The 18659-nt window shown below is 36.6% G+C and overlaps 1 protein-coding gene across 8 annotated transcripts in view; it reads right to left on the minus strand.

Moving 5' to 3' along the window:
* The window catches only part of LOC124353198 (ETS-like protein pointed), a 357362-nt gene that overhangs the window by 11627 nt on the left and 327076 nt on the right, over positions 1-18659 (minus strand). For 7 of the 8 annotated variants that reach the window (XM_046803086.1, XM_046803083.1, XM_046803082.1 and 4 more), the window contains one exon: positions 7845-7892. The exons of the other annotated variant lie outside the window; for it this stretch is intronic. In XM_046803086.1, coding sequence (XP_046659042.1) covers positions 7845-7892 — 48 coding nt within the window. The remainder of the gene's footprint in view (positions 1-7844; positions 7893-18659) is intronic. 8 annotated transcript variants of the gene reach the window in all.

Here is an 18659-nt window from a genome sequence, read left to right on the forward strand (position 1 = left end):
CTCCGATGTTACGAATTACACGATGATAGAATTTTCATTTATCATTTCATCTTAGTTTGTTTTACACTTCCAACTATGTAAAGTAAAGAGTTTGAAGATAACAGAAAGGATTTTTTTTGCAGTTCACTAAAGATGGACATAGTCTGATTCTACATTGTCAATTCCTTTGAATTATACTGATTTCGATTTCAATTATAAAAGGAAATTGCTTAACACAAGCAGCACTTATAGCTCTGGAGGTAATGACATTTTTTGACCACTAATAACTTCTAAGTGGTTAACTTATAGTATCCTACACCTACTACCTAACCACCTAATAAAAATCATTTTTATCAGTGATGATATTAATACCACACCATACGATTGTGCACAGAAAATGGCATTTTTATTGTATTTTATTGAGTTGCTTTTATGATCTCCGATGTAAACAATTGAAACACAAACACTTAAGCCATGTCCCTGTTTACAGCTAACATTTGTTATTAGTTCATTGATTGCATACAAAATACTTTAGATTACCAGGAGTTTGTGTGGTGATTTAAATTGCTTTAAGGGCACCATCCAACATTTAGACCCTATTTGAGTGATGAGTATCTCCAAGAGCAGTTGTGGACTGATAGAGCTTCAATGCAAAGCTTCAATATTTGTGAAGCTTCACCCTAGATGCTGAAATGTGATAATTCCAGATCAGCTTAAGGTCCAAAATGAAGCCCACAAGTTTGACACTGGTGTCCGAAGATGGTGAAGAATGACTAATAAGTTAGTGGGATATCTCAATCCTTTATAACATTATGATTCTAGAGGACGAGGTGAGGACCTATTGCTTTAAGGAGAAGACTGGAAAGAATATGTTCCCTCTAATAGAAATAAGAGAGTGACAAAGGATACTGACTTCAAGATTTACAACTTGGAGTTAGCTCAAAAAAATGTGGTCTATCTGAGATCTAGCAATACAACCTGAAAGGTCAGCTTTTACAACTACAGATGATGACTAATACGAAATATGATGGTAGCAGCCATTCTAGTGTGGAAACAGTCTATCTTCAATGTTACAGCCATCTACGCTGAAGGATCAAATTATCTACTCATCCTCAAAGATAGTTCTATAAAAGCACAAAGAATGAACACTAGAAGAAAATAAAGCTCTAGTTTTATAAAAATTAAATTGCAGGACAAAGGTTCAAAAGATATATCATTAATCCAATCAAAACACAATAAAGAATTCTTGAATAACATCTTCAGTCCTAGTCCATCTTCAAAACCAACACAAAACCGAAAACGATTTCTACATACAAAAGGCCCATTTCTCAGGGTGTAGGTATGAGGTTTGACCATATTAATGAAGATCCTAATAGTTACACAACATGGGATTAAACCACTTCCCCAATTCAAAAGTAAATGCTGATGTTAATGGGTAGCTCTGTACTAAATACAATATGTGGGTGCCTAATATGCATTGTTACAGATAACCAAGAACATGGCTACGAAAAAAATGTTGGGAGGGAGGTCAAGATGATTGAAATGTTTAGTAGCAAGGCAAGTGCAGTCAACCACTCAATTCCCCATTTAGTTCCTTAAAAAGTTCTTGACCTATTCCAATGTTGAGAACGACCTTTCAGCAGTACATGTCAGTAATACTGAAGTATTTGAAGAATAATAATGGTTTGCTAAAAAAAGCAATTGAAAAATTCAAAACTGAGGGGGCCCGGACCCCTTTAGACCCCCCTCATTGGCTACGTCCCTGCAGAAAACCACAGGTAATAGGGACAAGTAATAAAACTATGTGGGAATTGCAGTAATATAGATATCTGTTTCAGTAATACCAACATAAGAGTGATTAATCCATACAAGAATCCTTGAAAACATGATGTTATAAATCCATAACTTAAGTACAACTGTTTCCGATTTATTGTAATCAATAGTCCAAATTTTGACAGTATATCCAGTATTTTAAATTTCAGATACTGTGTAAAATTGTCAAAAGTTGGTAAATCAGAAAAGCGTTTGTAAGTAATAGTTTGCAAAACTTTATTGCTGAACTGTATCAGAGAAAAATGTGAACCCTCTTGTCAATTTTTATAACAGTAGTCTCTTTTCATCGTAATAAGTACAGAATTTAAAACAATGAGATGGAGTAACTGCTAAGACAAAACTAAGACGATAATCAGTATGGTTCACTTACTTGAGGTAAAAAACGATAAGTTAAAAAAAATACACCGAATTGTGATTTTTGCAAGTACTTTTCTTGAAATATTTCAATTTAACTGTGAAGACTGTTTGATTTTGAAGAGAAACACTCACCATTGGGCAGCATTTCAGAAACATCGTTGACAGAAACCCGTTATTGGAACGTCTAGTAATTCACGAAAACGTTATAACTACTTGCACAAAACCGTTACGCAATGATTTGGACACCGCCAAACACTTCAGAAATAGTACTTCAGTATGTACTTTTAGTAACAAATTAACATTCCCCTTAGATCATCATTTACATTATTAACTCTACGTCGATTGGTGCGATATCCCATGTTGGGAACCAGCTAGTCACTAGCACATAGAGTAAAGAACATAGCGGACATAACCTAAAACTAGTAACGTCAGGTTCTTAGAATAGTCGGCGCGGCGCGGCGGTCCCAGATGCTGGTGACCGTACCGCTGTTATCAGCGCGATATCGCTTCGCGGTTTCCGGCGATAAGGTCGTAGCCCGCAGCCTTGGTCTACATGCGGCCTGAGAGGATTGTCCAGCATCGATGCTTCCATAAACTGACAAGGTGCTACTGGTATAAAAAAAAATTTGCGGCCTCAGCCTATTTTAGAGAGTGCTTTCTTATCACTTTTTTTTGTTACACAATTTATAGACCTACATGTTAACAGTGGAACGCTTTGATTCTATACAATAAGAAATATTGAAAACGCTAGTGGACTATTAATTGCAGTAAATACTATGAACACATTTGTTTGTTTTTGACGATGGAAGGATTGTGAAGGGTAAAGGATTTGCCATAGTTCAGTGATACAAACCATCAATAAAACTACGTTTCGAGATCTGCAATCTGATCTCTTCTTCAGGTAAATAACTAGCCTAACGCACACTAGGTTAAAATGACCAAATCATACCAGAGCGTATAAATATAAATAAATAAAAAAAATCATTTATTTTAAAGTTTTCCAGAGGCAGTTCTTGTACGGTAATGTAAATTATTCAAACTCTTTAAATTGGTGACTTCATTTTCATCATGCTATTATTGGAGAAGCTACGGAAGCTAATACAACTAATGGATTGTGTTAAGACTATTGAAAGTTGTTTATGTATTAAAATCTTTGCAAAATCTGTGTTAAAGGTGGACTGTTGAATATGGCAACCCTTTATTTCAGAACGTTTAAGAGAATCCACGCAATGTGTTGACTACTCAAATTTGGTGGGACCCATGTTGCCATCTAAATTTTTATTTTGGCCAACACGTTTTTTTTCAATTTTTTTTTTAATGAGCACATATTTAGAATATAAAATAACACACCACGAAAATTGGTAAACATTGTCAAGTAATGAAGAGACAAGATGGGTTATGTAATTAATTACAAACTCTTACATAAGTGGAGTACGTAAGGTACATTTCGGAATTGACAAGAGCCTTAAAGATTTTGGGCGCTACCTTATCACACAAATCAGAATGCATCTCACAGTCAACTAACTTATTACAAAAGTCAAGCACTCTACATTTATTGTACAGCGGCGGTCATAAACGATTGCGACTTATCGATTGTAGAACACGAGAACACCGATTTAACTGTGTTCTAGTAAAACGATAAACGTGTAATAGTGAAGATTACTGCGGAATCTGAAGCACCGTTGAGAGATGTCCAAGTTTTGCAATCCAAGTGTGAGCCAAATGGGTTTTCCTAGTTTCCATCGTCGAAACTGGAACTGAAGGCGCGTTGCTGACTCAGACCGACATTGGCACGGCACAGAAAAGTAAACAACTTTAGCGATAACGGACTTGGCCAAGCCGCGGCACGAGATGGAAGTTATCTGGGAGGTGTTGTCGACATGGCCCACCCGCTAGGCGCGTCCATCGGTACATCATCACAGCAACAACATTATGTGTGGATCATTACTATTGCTACATCATTGCGGCAACAAAATACTATGTAGACCATTACTATTGCTACATCATCACAGCAACAAAATACTATGTAGACCATTACTATTGCTACATCATCACAGCAACAACATTCTGTGTGGATCATTACTATTGCTACATCATTGCGGCAACAAAATACTATGTAGACCATTACTATTGCTACATCATTGCGGCAACAAAATACTATGTAGACCATTACTATTGCTACATCATCACAGCAACAACATTCTGTGTGGATCATTACTATTGCTACATCATTGCGGCAACAAAATACCATGTAGACCATTACTATTGCTACATCATCACAGCAACAACATTCTGTGTGGATCATTACTATTGCTACATCATCGCGGCAACAACATTTTATGTCGACCATAGCTATCGTGCGGTAAACTAATACATGATCAAAAAGCACTTTCAACAGTTTTATATGGGCTTGAACAAGAAATAGTCCTCAAGAACGTAGCCATAAAAAATTTTGCGGGAGGTCCAGACAACTGATATTTTCCCGTAGTGGACAGAGACTAAGGTCACATTTTGTTCCTTAAAAGTTCTTGGCCCGTTTCTTTGTTGAGAACGATCTTTCAGCAGTACATGTCAGTAATACTGAATTATTAAAATAGTGATAATGGTTTACTACAAAAGTAATTGAAAATTTGGGAGTCCGGACCCTTGGATCCCCTTGCTGGCTACGTCCTTGATGTCCTGCGGAATTCCAAGCGAACTTTTGGATCTCCTCCATACTTTTATCAGGATTTCTGGAGTCACTCATTTAAATCGCTGTTTGGAATACTTGCTTTAGGCGTCAATATTTCGAATAAGTTACTACTATATATATATATATAAACGTTACTTTTAAGGCAGCTCCATGAATTGAAATCTAAAAAACTACCTATTTTACCATAGTGGGAAGGTGTTCCACCGCGTTAAAAATCTAATTTCCACTTGATGAGGAGATAGTGCTCTAGCATACAAAAATAGATACGTCTATTAATAGTGTTTTCAGCAAAGAAAATAGACCGATAACATGGTCTAGGGACAAAGGACACAAAACGTTTATTGTAGGTGAATCGCGCTGATGGTACAAAAACATTAACCAGGCATTACTAGATAACAACTGTTGACTAAGTCAGTAAAAACAAAACTTAAAAAATGTCAGTTGAAATTGACACCTCTTTCAAGGACCTGCGATAAATATTAAAGTAGTTATAAACAATTATAAGTGTGACACGACTTTATGGACGTAAAAATGTATTTTAAAAACATTAAACGAGGGTAAGAGGATTGTAAGTGTACTGTACACGCTAATAAATGAGAAAATACGGAATTCTTTTATAAATATGAATTTAAAATACTAGAGCGTATACAACATTTTAATTACATATAAATATACAAATTCAATATTTTTGGCGGTGCCACTTGCCTATAGGCTATAGCCTAAAAGACAATTAAGCGATTATAATTCGCAAGTATATCACAATAATACACCATCTACGTGTATTCTACAAGAATAAAATTGTAACTAATAATATAATTTATAAAATCTAAATCGATCATAGTTCAATTCAATACGTAATTCGTCATTTGAATAGCCAACTTGTACCTATAATAAAATTTCTTTTAAATTTTTACTGGTAGAATTTAATTTGAAAACACAGTTTAAAGTTTTCTAAACATGACTGAATCAGAGCGCACTGACCAAACTTTATGTGTTTAGCGATGTCATTTTGAACGAAGGCTCGTTAGTTTATTTACCTATCTGTTGTAAAAAGACATCAATGAGAAATCACATAAAACAAATAAGATAGATGAATATGTTACCAAAAATGATATTGGATATAAAACTTGCATTTTCGTGAAACCGTAGTTTTTCTAGATTGATAAATATGATCTCACAAAAAGTCCTTTTTTACGACAAAGATATATTTTTATAAAACGTAATGATAAAGTATCGTTACCAACTAAACGATAAGAAAAGCTTAATCTTTTCCGAGTATTAACAGCGACGATTAGAATATTTCTAGGAAGACCGCGTTGGCCACAGACAGGAGTGCGCGACAATCGAAAGAGTTTCCCAGCCCTTGCGGCCATTGTAGCGGGGCCGGGCTGTGATTGGGTTGTGCAGTGGACCAATGGCGACACGCCCTGCCGCCTCTCCACCAATCACAGCCAGGGTCAACCGCGAGAGCCGCACCGAGCTTCGCCGAGCTGCGTTCCCACATCTGGGCATCCTAGCTAGCTAACTCTTTAGGAATTTTACTTAGTTTAAATTGACGCCTAATCCTATTATTTCCTATTACCTAACACCGAAATAATAAAAATTTAATATAACTTAGGAAACTACAAACAAATGCTAACTTAATATTTCGAAATTTCTATGAACACGAGTAATGCAAAGGAACGAGTTTAATATCTCACAATGTGTTTGGGGAAGACTTTAATAAGAGGCCTACACTCGTTATTCGGTTGTTTTTATTGAACAATTCGATATACTATGCAACTTAAGGGATATAAAAATCTAATAAAATAAGAGTTTTAATAAATTACCGTAAAAGAAGAAGGGTAGGGTACGATAAGCGGTTTTTATATCGAAATTGGCAAACAATATTACTTTATCATAACCATCGATATAATCAATCGATACTGATTTAATTATTTTTAACGATTAATTAAATAATCTATATCAAATAGCTGTAAACAATTTCAAATAATACTCTTAGCCTAATGTAATATTTCAGTTTTATATAAGTAACATTTAATTATTAAAAATGACAGTCAATTTTAGAAAACTACACACACGACATTGCTTTGAAAGATGATAAGACATAAATAAAATATATTGTTTTTGTGGCTTAAACATGTTGGACTCGTACCGAAAACCCCATTACGTGAAATTTGTGGGAAAGAAACAACTGTAACTGTGAGAGGAGCAAATATGGTCGTCTTCAGTTTTCCTAATTTTTGTTATAATACCTAACTTGTTTGATCACTGTAAATATTAAATTCTTATTTTAATTTAAAACATGATTGTTATTGAGGACTATAGATACTTTTATATCGATTGATAGTCTAGGATTTGAGAAGCGAATATTAGATATCGAAGACTACATTCTTCGATATAAAAAACCGGGTCCGCTTATCGTACCCTACCCAAGTTGAATCATAGGATGCTAATTGTAATATCGAATTATTCCTTCGGATAAAAACATCGAACCGTTCGATAAAAACAACCGAATAACTCGTTATAAAACAACCTAAATCGCTCCAAACGTGTCTTAATCCTCAAAGTGTTAAAGTAAGCCGTCATATAGCTTAGTAAAGCACATAATGTGTTGTAATGGCAACGGCGTTGAAACTAAAAACGGCCTGTAATTAAGTATGAAAATAATTAGAGCGGTGTCGTAATGAGGTTTTATGGAAAGCAATGAGCCTTTAAAGGTGAGCAACACCGTCGACCGCCTCCTGGTGGTTAACGTTCCACTGAGAGATTCCTTGAAAAGTGAAACGTATGGTGGAGTGGTTGTTGCATGCAAGTAATAGACGTGGACACGCGCACGCGCGCGCGCACACACACCAGCAAGGCACAGGACCTTGGGATCCTTACACCTGGCTCTGCGGCGGCCGGAGTTTAACGTGTACAAAAGTAACCAACGTTATTCCATGCAACTGTCTACACACTCAACAACAGAAATGCCACTCACTGATGCTGATTCTATTTTTTTCATCGTTGCTGCACGCTAACGGGTCATCTGGAAAAGCAAAAGGCAAGCGTTAAGGGGGTGGAAACACAGGCAGTACTCTCATACACAGCACAAATACACCATATTGTTTTACACATAGGCTACAAGCAATAAAACAGAAAAAGAAGTGCCTCGCCAAACCCTATTGATGATAGAATGAGTTTGAAAGTGGTAGTTTATTGTCAACAGGAAAGAACTAATTGTGATAGGCTACAAGCCTTATCCTAACCTTTTTATTGTAATGCCTGAAGGCGATTTACCCTATTTGGCGGATGGAGTAAAAAAGTTTTTAGATTCTCAAAGGATGATACCGCATTTATCGGCCGTTAGGTTTATTTTTAATATAAAATACATTTTCATTTCTTCCACAATGTAATTCATTATTAAAAGCGCTTTCGCCATTTTAAGGCATCATCAGTTATTGCGAACAGAAAACGTGTAAAATTGGAAAAAAATATATGATAAAATAGTTGGAATAAAATTGAAAACTAACTGTAAAGACCTAAAACTAAAATAGTTTTTAAAGAACTTTCCTGGTATAAAAGAAAGAAAATTGCAAGTGCATGTATGACGGTTTTGAAAGATAAATTTCTTCCCCAACATTCTGTACATTTCAGTGACATTTGTCTACCATTAGTAAAAGAAGAAATCCATTCAAAAACTATGAATTGCAAACCATATTTTTCTACATAATACTTTTATAATTTATTAGTTTTTGGTCTTTACAATTAGTTTTAAATTTCATTCCAACTATTTTATCAATTTTTGTTCTATTTTATACAAATGTTTTTTTCTGTTAACAATAATTGATGATGCCTTAACCGGCGAAAACGCTTTTAATATTAGTTTAAATTGTGGAAGAAATGAAAATGTCTTTTATATTGAACCCTGGTGACTTCCATCAAGCATACAAAGCAGGTTCAATTTTGCCTGAATCGGCAGAAACACGTATCTGTCCTTTAGAGAGAAAGTCGGTTTGGCCTCAATGGAAGACGTATGCAGGGTCCTGACAAACTGCATGACTCACAAAGTCCTATATAGATAGTCCCATAAGATATCACTTGAGGGAGCATTCCGTTTATACCTCAAAACCTCATTTTCCTCAAGTGCGGCTTGAGGTCGGGAGGAGAACCTTCAGCTACTTTGGCCCAACCTTGTATAATGACCTCCCTGACTCCATACTGACTAATGCTGTTAGCATGTTGAAAAGAAAATGAAAATTTCTACAACAGCAACAAAGATATAACTAAGGGAGTTGTATATTAAGTAGGGGTAGGTTTTAGAACCTTTATACATTTTACTTACAAAATTTTTATTTCTGTTTCTATACTTGAACTGCCTTAAAATGTTTAAGTCACATCGTTTTAGCTGTTTTTGTAATCTGTTTTATAGTTTGTGTTTGTTGTTGTTGTTATTTAGTTGTGAAGTAGTTATTAGCCACATACCGTATGACGCAAGTTATTCTGAAAAAAAAAAGTTAATATTTATTTATTATAAATCGTGAAGAATTAGCTGTACCTTACACGTTAATATTGATTTAGGACAAGCCAAAAGAGTGTAAGGAATTTCGTCACCGTAATGTATGCTCACGATATTATTACTCAACAATCACTTATTATTATTACTATTGGCTTGCACTCGTATTGCATATGAAAATGAAAAATGTGCTTAATAGAGGTAATGGGGATAATTTTGAAATTGAGGCAATATAGGTGAGAAAGAAATTGAGGCTCAATTCGTGATTAAACCCCCTTTAAACCTATATTAATCATATTATCAGGCTGGAAGGAATTCAGAGAAGATTGTGTGTTGGAACCAAGATGGGTTTTCGGTACCTAGACGTCCCTGTCAGCGATATAATGAAGTTAATCTTGGGCCTTTGGAACAATGGTTTGATCTGGCTGATGAGCTATTTTTACATCGACTTGTTAACGGATTCTTTGACTGTCGAGCTCTACTAGCCAACACTTCCATTCCATAGTCCACCACCAGATCCACTGAATTAATTGCTCACAACCACCACAGGACAAATTACCAGAAGGCTGGACCCACCGCTGGATTACATACGCTCGGCAATTGTGTTCTAGGTGAAGCGGACTTCTTCCAGGATTAATTGCAAATATTTAAGATGAATGACATGGCTTGCCTCTCTTATATAACAGTGACGCAGTTTAGCGGGTACAACGGTTATCGCAACATAACCAGAATCAAGCAACGTCGAGCGTGGCTGCTGCTTGGATGGGTGACCGCTGAGCGATCCTGTCCTTGCAAGCAGCCCGCCTGCCCGGCCATTGGTGGTGGTTCGGAAGTCACCTTTAATAAGCATTGGTCCCCAGGTTAAGTGTTAGAGAGGGCTTCTTAGCCCTAACTTCACCTGGTTAAAAAAGACATCTTTATTTTACTTTACGTCTTTTGCGTGCTTGTATAGGCCTTGCTATCTGTATCCATTTAAATTAAATGTCTATGTAATTATCGATTGTATATTACTGTTATCATATTTGTATTTGTTAGCGTTATAAGTCAAATTATTATTTTTGTCTTAATTAATTATGATCGTTATACCTGTTGAACTACTAATATAAAATAAGATCTGCAGCTTGAATGTCACTATACCACAAGGATTACGCGTAAGGGTTTATACTCAGCTCGTAGCTTTTACGTTGTAATAATACAGCTCTTACGAACTCGGGCGATAAACGCTCACTTTAAGAATTCCCAGCGGCCGCGATAAGCCCTGATGACGTGTCCTGATCCTTCACCACATCCTGTCGCTATCCTGCGTGTGGCTTGGGCACGAGATAATGGGGCACGGACAGTCTACAACATCGCAATGGTGGCAAACCGAGGCAACTACAATAATAGAACCCCAGGAGTGGTTAAAACGCTGTCTTAGACTTCCTTACAGATCGGAAAACTAACTGAGTTTTTAGAACGCCAACCAACGATTAGTTTAGCGATATTTCAATTATACTGGTCGTATTACTTCGCATGTCCTCTAATTCCAATACTAACTCAATAGGTTTTTGGAAGTATTGCAGAAAAGGAAAGGGAGGAATATACACATTCCCGGTTAAAATTACACTCTAGCCGTATTACTTTTTATGTAGTCTAACTTGTATACTGATTCAATTGACAAATCTTTAAAAAAAACATTTGGCTAACTTGTATACTGATTCAATTGACAAATCTTTAAAAAAACATTTGTATGTTTTAAAACGCTTTAATATAAACCCTAATTACATTTTTTTTTCAAAGCGTTTTGAGCACTTTAATTGAATCTCTAGAACCTGAAATATAACCCATAATTTAGGAACTATATGCATCTGGCTTTAATTGTAACAATACGTACAGTTAAGTAGTTCGACTTACTCAAAAATAACTAAAAATTTAGAATATTACTACACTAGGAATGATGTATATTACAGCCACGTTCGTAAGAGTTACAAGTTGGCAATTTATCGCAATTAAAATTAAGGGCACGTTACCATTAAGTGTGATTAATGGCCTTAAATTAAATTAAACGCGGACTGATATGACTAAAAATGGAGAAACAGCCTTTATCGATAACGTGACAGTGTAGTTTAGCACCTGCAGATCGTACACGGTACACTGATAAACGTACGTAATGCCGTCGTACGACAACAACAACCATCTCGTACATAGCCACCACCCTTGGTATGTGAGCCAGACGAGAGCTACCCTGAGATTGCTGCTCACCACTTCGAGGGTGTCTGGGAGACGGTTGGCGGGCGGCTGCTGCTAGCAGCCCTACACCTGCTGCTGCTGCTGGGCAGACCACCTGTTACCTCCGCCTGTGCCGTGTCGCGTGCTACTGTCCACTGATACTCTACACCGCCTACATTATTGTGCCTGGCAACACGGCAACGACACCAGGATACTAGCCGGAACATAGAGTCGCTCTTCTAAATCGTCATAAAAACGCCCTACAGTACAACCGATTACGTGTTGTTGTCGTATTTAACTTTCGTATTTTTTTATTCCTTAAAAATTTCACGAACATACCGATTAGTTAGATCGGATTCGACGTGAACGTTCATCAGTGCAATAATGTACCATTCCATTTTCACTTGTGAACATTACACTCTAATGGGAAAACCACAGAATATGCCTTGTACTCAAACCACCTTGAATTTTTTCTTTCAGGGTTTCTCGCGTTTGCTCTTAAGAGCATTAAACATTTTTACTAAGTGTTGTACGTACAACTAAACATATCTGACCTTGAAGGTTTGACAAACAGCGTATCTTTTTTAACACCAGAGGTAAGAAGAGTACCCAAGGAATTTCCTAGGTTCTCAACAACAGTCTACATTTGATCGACTTATTCGGGTTTTTGAACTGATCTGAAATCTTTACATTGTTTTAATTATCGCGTAGAACACGGCAACAGCCTGCAATAATCCATGGATAATTTACAAATTATACCAGAACCTGGCATTCAAGTGAAATCATTTTGAAATTCACGTGAAATAATTAGTTTTTGAATTCACATGAAATCATCAATTTTGGAATTCACGTGAAATCGTCAATTTTGATATCGCCAGGGCTATGTGCAGGTTGCTTGGCACACCTTAAGGTCAGATCAATTTCTCTCTCATCATCACATTCACCTACAACTAAAACCAGCCCCGTTGCAAGAGCGGTAAACAATACTGAAGAAGCGAGCGGAAGACTCGACCAACGCCGCATGTACCTACCAGAAGCACCTGCCCAACTACCACCTGTTGGGCCGGGTGTCCGGACTGGGCTGGTAGGTGACTTACCGCTTTTTGCATAACGGAGAAAGCCCTGTGTGTCGGACCGGAGCATACACACATACAACAGGGGTTATGTAAACAGTTTGTGCAACAGTAACATCGTGTATCACGCACATCTCTCTCTGTTACACGCGGCGCCCATCTGGGTCGTCACAGATAACACTACGGTGGTGGAGTTGCGTGCCCGCCGACCTCAGGATATATAGCCTTGGGTCGATCGTAAGTCGAGAATAGAAATTATATGTTGAGGACAAATTTTCTTGGGAGACCGAATTTGATCCGAAAATTCAGAGGAATACCAACCCATAGGCCTATTGCATTGTTTTTCAGAAGGGGAAATTGTGTGCACATACCGATTATTAATCTAGGTAAAAACAAATTAATCATGACAATCCAAGATAAGAAATCAATGATTGCGCGGATATCTACTGCATGTACGTAAATAATTCCAACCACTCCAATGGAAGTTACACATCCTTGGATAAGCACATTGTTGCGTGCACGCGTTATAATAATAATAATAATAATAATAAACCTTTATTGCATTAACAATTTAAGAAAAATTGTCATACAACCGTCAATATAACACACGTTATTTTACTTATTCAGCTATGCTGATTACCATTTAGAACAGAACTAAAGGATTGAACTAATTAATTTCAAATTTAATCCCAGCGGCTCATCATAAACTCTTCTACAGAGTAGTTAGTAGTGTACCATCGACACCAATAGGTTTTTCAATCGAGCTTTGAATTTTTTTGGATCATTTAAATTTTTCATCTCCTCAAGGAGCTTATTTATCAACTTAACTCCAACCTCGAATGGTAAACGTTCGGACGTGGCAGTTCTGAGCTGTTGAATACGGAAGTTGTCCCGGCCTCTAGTCCGATATTGGTAACCGTCCCTGGCTTGGACCAACTCACACTTGAATCGGCAGTACAGAGCAACCTCAGGGATATAGAGAAGGGCAAAGTTGACAATTCAAGCTTCCTGAAGGAATTTTTACACGAATCTCTGAATTTCAATTTAGAAATTATTCGGATTGCTGTCTATAGAAACCGAAATACTCTTTCAAATTTGTATTTACAACAGCTGCCCCACAGTCTCAGCCCGTATGTTACATGAGGATATACAAGGCCAAAATAGGTCTTTCTTAGGAGCAAATCCAAGGAGCAAAACTTTGAGAGGTTTCGTAAAGCATAAATGCCCGAAGAAACCGTTTGAACAGGTGCCTTCTATGTGGTCGTCCCATGTCAGGCCTCGATCAAGGCACATTCCTAGGAACTTGGCAGAAACATTTTCCTCCAGGAGGACTTCATCCACCATCACAGCAGCGCAATAAATACACCGTGTTTAGTACATCCAAGGAGCAAAACTTTAGACAGGTTTCGTAAAGCATAAATGTCCAAACAAACCTTTGAACAGATGCCTTCTAAGTGATCGTCCCATGCCAGACTTTGACGAAGACACATCCTACGGAACTTGGTAGAGTCATTTTCCTCTAGGAGGAAATCATCCACCATCAAAATCCTCGTGCGAGAAAAAAACAAATTGATTTAACATTAAATATAATTAAAAACCTATTTAATGAAATGTGTGGATAATAATCTTGAATTCTAATTTTAATAAAAATTTAGGTAAAAATTGGCATAATCGATATTGGCCGATAGTTACTGACAATGATTTTGACTTTGATGTACAACAATCTCACCTAATTTTGGAATGACTAGACCAGACGCTCCAGTGCGAGGCCATACTCCAAGTGTTGTAACACTGTAGAGACGGTAGATACGCTATACTGGACGTGTTATATGAAGGGTAAAGAGAGAGAAGAGACGCAGGGCAGGTGGAGACGCTAGTGACCGTTGCAACAACAGGTGTCCGCGACAGACGAGCTGCGCACGTGCCGACAGCTGCTTGTGCTCAGACTGTCTGCCAGCCCAGACCGGCACGAATTTACTGGATCAAGCACACTAAATTGTGCTTTTATGAATTGTATAGAGCATTCCCTCAGGCCAACCACTCTTTTACATTTAATACAGTAACAAGATATATACAAGTACATTCTTGAATAAAAAGTTTTTTACTGCAAAACTACTCTTCGCAACTATTGCAGTTCCTCCGTAAAATAAACCGATGTAAATAAATTTATACGAGATCTAATTGTGATGTTGTTTACACCCAAGATACAAAATGTTCTCATCTACGAACAATTTTTCCTGAACTTTTAGTTGTCTAACTCTATAGTTAATACAAAAGTTTGTTTTCCTTTCAACAATGTCACCTACTTTTGTATATAATATCTCACCTAACACCTATATAATATTCCTTAGCTTGTTAAAACTTATTTTTTTAATGATACATTTAAATTGATAAAAATCAAATTTATTTAAAATTAAATAATAAAACCCCTATATATATATATATATATATATATATATATATATGTGTGTGTGTGTGTGTGTGTGGTCAATATCTTTGAACTCGTTTTTTTTTTTTATTTAGGTAAAATTTAGCATAATCGATATTGGCATATAGTTACTGACAATGATTTTGACTTTGTTGTTCGACATTAAGTACAACAATCTCACTTACTTATGTACATAATACGTCACTTACCATACCTATATAATATTCCTTTAGTTAAAACTTATTTTTTTTAATTATACATTTAAAATTGAAAAAATTAAATTTATTTAAAATTAAATAATAAAACCCCTATTTATATAGATATATGTGGACAATATCTTTGAACTCTAGTTTTTTTTTTTTTTTTTTTTTTTTATTTTTTTTTTTAACTTTGGGTAAAATTCGGCATAATCGATATTGGCCGATAGTTACTGACAATGATTTTGACTTTGTTGTTCAACATTGAGTACAATAACCCCACCTAATTGTGTATATATCTTTCACCTAACAGAGCTATATAATATTTCTTAGCTTATTAAACTTTTTTTACTATATAGTTAAAATTTATAAAAAAAACTAATTGATTTAAAATTAAATAATAAAATTCCTATTTAATGAAATATGTGGATTATAATCTTGAATTCTAATTTTACTAAAAATTGGCATAATTGATATTTTCCGATAGTTAACTGACAATGATTTTGAATTTTGTTCGACATTAAGTACAACAATGTCACCTACTTGTGTATATAATAACTGTGTATATAATAACAGAGCTTTATAATATCCCTTAGCTAGTTAAAACTTAAATTTCTTATTATATATTAACATTGATAAAAAAATAATCACATCGATTTAAAATTAAATAATTAAAAACCTATTTAATGAAATATTTGAATAATAAATCTTTAATTCTATTTGTATTACAATTTTTGTAAAAATTGGCATAATCGATATTGGCCGACAGTTACTGACAATGATTTTGACTTTGTTGTTCGACATTAAGTACAACAATCTCACGTAATTTTGGAATTACTTATTAGACCAGATCTTGGCCAGAGTTTCGGCTCCACAGAGAGTGTACTACGCTCTACAGTTTCGGCCAGCCGATGCTAACTCAAGTCAGAGTCGGGCAACTACAGCAGAAGTGTCGACATCTCGACCTTGCGACGTCCCCGTTTTCTCTCAGTCAGTCACATAATTGTTTCTGTCACCCCGCCTTCCTCAATTGGGCCGCTTCTCCGACCATTCATCAAGTTTAGTGGCTCTGATCCACAACCAAACTGGGTTTTGATTCACAGAATTAAAAATTCTCAAATGAACTAGCGCACCGATATTGAATGTTTATTCGACAATAATTTCAGGTGGCAAGCCGACCGTTATTCTGTCGGACCGTGATCCTGGGGGGCGAAGGAGGCCAGGGCCGCACGAACACATGACGGGCGGTCGACGGCAGATGTGGCCATCTCGCACCTGTCTCGCGCTTTGCGCCTCACACCTCCACAGTACACCGAGGTGGGCTGGAGGGAACAAGTTCACAACACCCCAATATTGAACCTTTCCTCCAACTTCCGAGTAGAAGACAAACGCGTAGAGTCCAAGATCTTACAAGGCTGCATACATGAGCGAGAACATTCCCAGAGGAACAGTGCCGAACTGATCTGATTCTTCAGTAAAGTTCATGTAAGAGATAACGATACTACCAATAGGATGAATTGGATTTAATATGTCTAACAATACAATAAACGACATAATTTATCTCCATACGAAAGTTGGAGAGAAACACCCAATAATACATCTTATCTTTAAAAAAAAAAAAAAAAAAAAAAAAAAACAACACGCAAATTATAGCAATTCAGGATCGTCTCTGGATTGCCTTCCTGCCTTTATTCTCCAGCCCACACCGTATCCCTAACGTTCTCTGAACCGTACAGCGGTATCGTTCACTTAGATCTTCTCAGCCTTGTTGCCGAGAGCCTTTTACTTCAGAATTACTTCTACTCAAGTTTATTTGTGACGATAGAAGTACGGTGAAGGAAACAGGATTTTCCGGACATTCGCATCGTTCAGTGATACAAAAAAAAATCAGTAACACCCCTGAAGAATCCTGTTTACCTGAAGAAGAGATCAGATTGCAGATCTCGAAACGTAGTGTTACCGATTTTTTTGTTTCACTGAACGATGGAAAATTTCCGGAAATATCCTGTTTGTATACCATCGGTTTAATGGTTACAAGCTATTTTCAGAAACTAACTGAAGAAGAGACTCTTTAAAGAGAAGCAAGCAAAAGACCTGATAGTGGTTCATGCGGCTTCAAGGAACAAATGAACACATTGAACAAGATAGGCAATGGATGAGCCACCGGTGGTATTTAAATGAGCGAAAAGCCCGCGGGGAAAGGCGGCGAGCAGGTGAGCGAGTGCGGGCTGTATTAGCGAGGCCCGCGGCGGATATCCTGAGGAAACAATCACGGCGACAGCGAGCGGCGAGCGAGTTTATCGATGATAATTGAGACTATCGGAGTAGCGCGTGGCGGACCGTGCATCCGACACACGACCTACCGCCAGGTACTGTTACTTTACAGGGTTTACTACCGCGACAGGACAACAATCGTACTCATGGGAGAACCAAATACAGTATTAGACTAGTCTCAATGTCTTACTTCCTTCCCGTAACCCGCTGTTTCTTGGGTATTTGCAATTGCCCTGCCAAAAAGGTGGGAAAACCCTTCGTCTTTTTGTGCCTCCTACAAAAATGTCATACCCATGATTTTTGAACTCCAGAAAAAAATACATTTATTGACCTGCTACTTCGATCCCTCCTGAAAGATTCTTTTCTACTGCAGGTCTTGTCAACAGTTATCGTAGAAATTGATTGAAGCCAAAAACTTAAATCATATTTTGTTTTTACCCAAAATAACATTCATTTTTGTCTTAATTGTTTAAAAATGTTTTTTTTTTTATTGAATATTCGTACAACTATACATATTGTCATTTTTGTAAATTTTAATACCTTGTTCCAAATTATAAATCTTCCCTTAATTACTCTTTTCATAGTCCAGATATATATTCATCTAAAACTTTCCAGTGAATACATGTATATGAATACGAATACAGCTCTTGAATACTTTATTTGAATACTGTTAGTCCTAACGAATGAATACTGTAGGTTTGAATTCGATTATTCCAAAGAAATTGTATTCATTTTAAAAGAATTCGAATTCATTTGGAGGTATTGGAATATGTGAATACCCGGGCTGTATTCGAATTCTATTCGATTCTCCCATTACTAGGACAGTGTTGGAACATATCGGTTACAAACATCTCCAGTCCATGAATGGGAGTTTTAACTTCCTTAGTCGTGTCGTACAGGTATGTCTTGTTAGAATTCAGTGGGGTACTAGGGGTAGAGCTAAAATATTGGTACAGGCTTAATCAAAGTTCTTGAAATGACTATACTTGAACACAGGTAATATTGTCGTTCCATAAACGGTTATTTTATATGATAGCGTAATAAATAATAAAACAACAGTTTTCCATTATAGTTTAGTTTTTGGACGAGGCCTTTTGAAGCCAATGGTTACATCGTCAGG

The sequence above is a fragment of the Homalodisca vitripennis genome, chromosome 1 (genome assembly GCF_021130785.1).
Source record: "Homalodisca vitripennis isolate AUS2020 chromosome 1, UT_GWSS_2.1, whole genome shotgun sequence".
In the NCBI taxonomy this organism is placed as follows: domain Eukaryota; kingdom Metazoa; phylum Arthropoda; class Insecta; order Hemiptera; family Cicadellidae; genus Homalodisca; species Homalodisca vitripennis.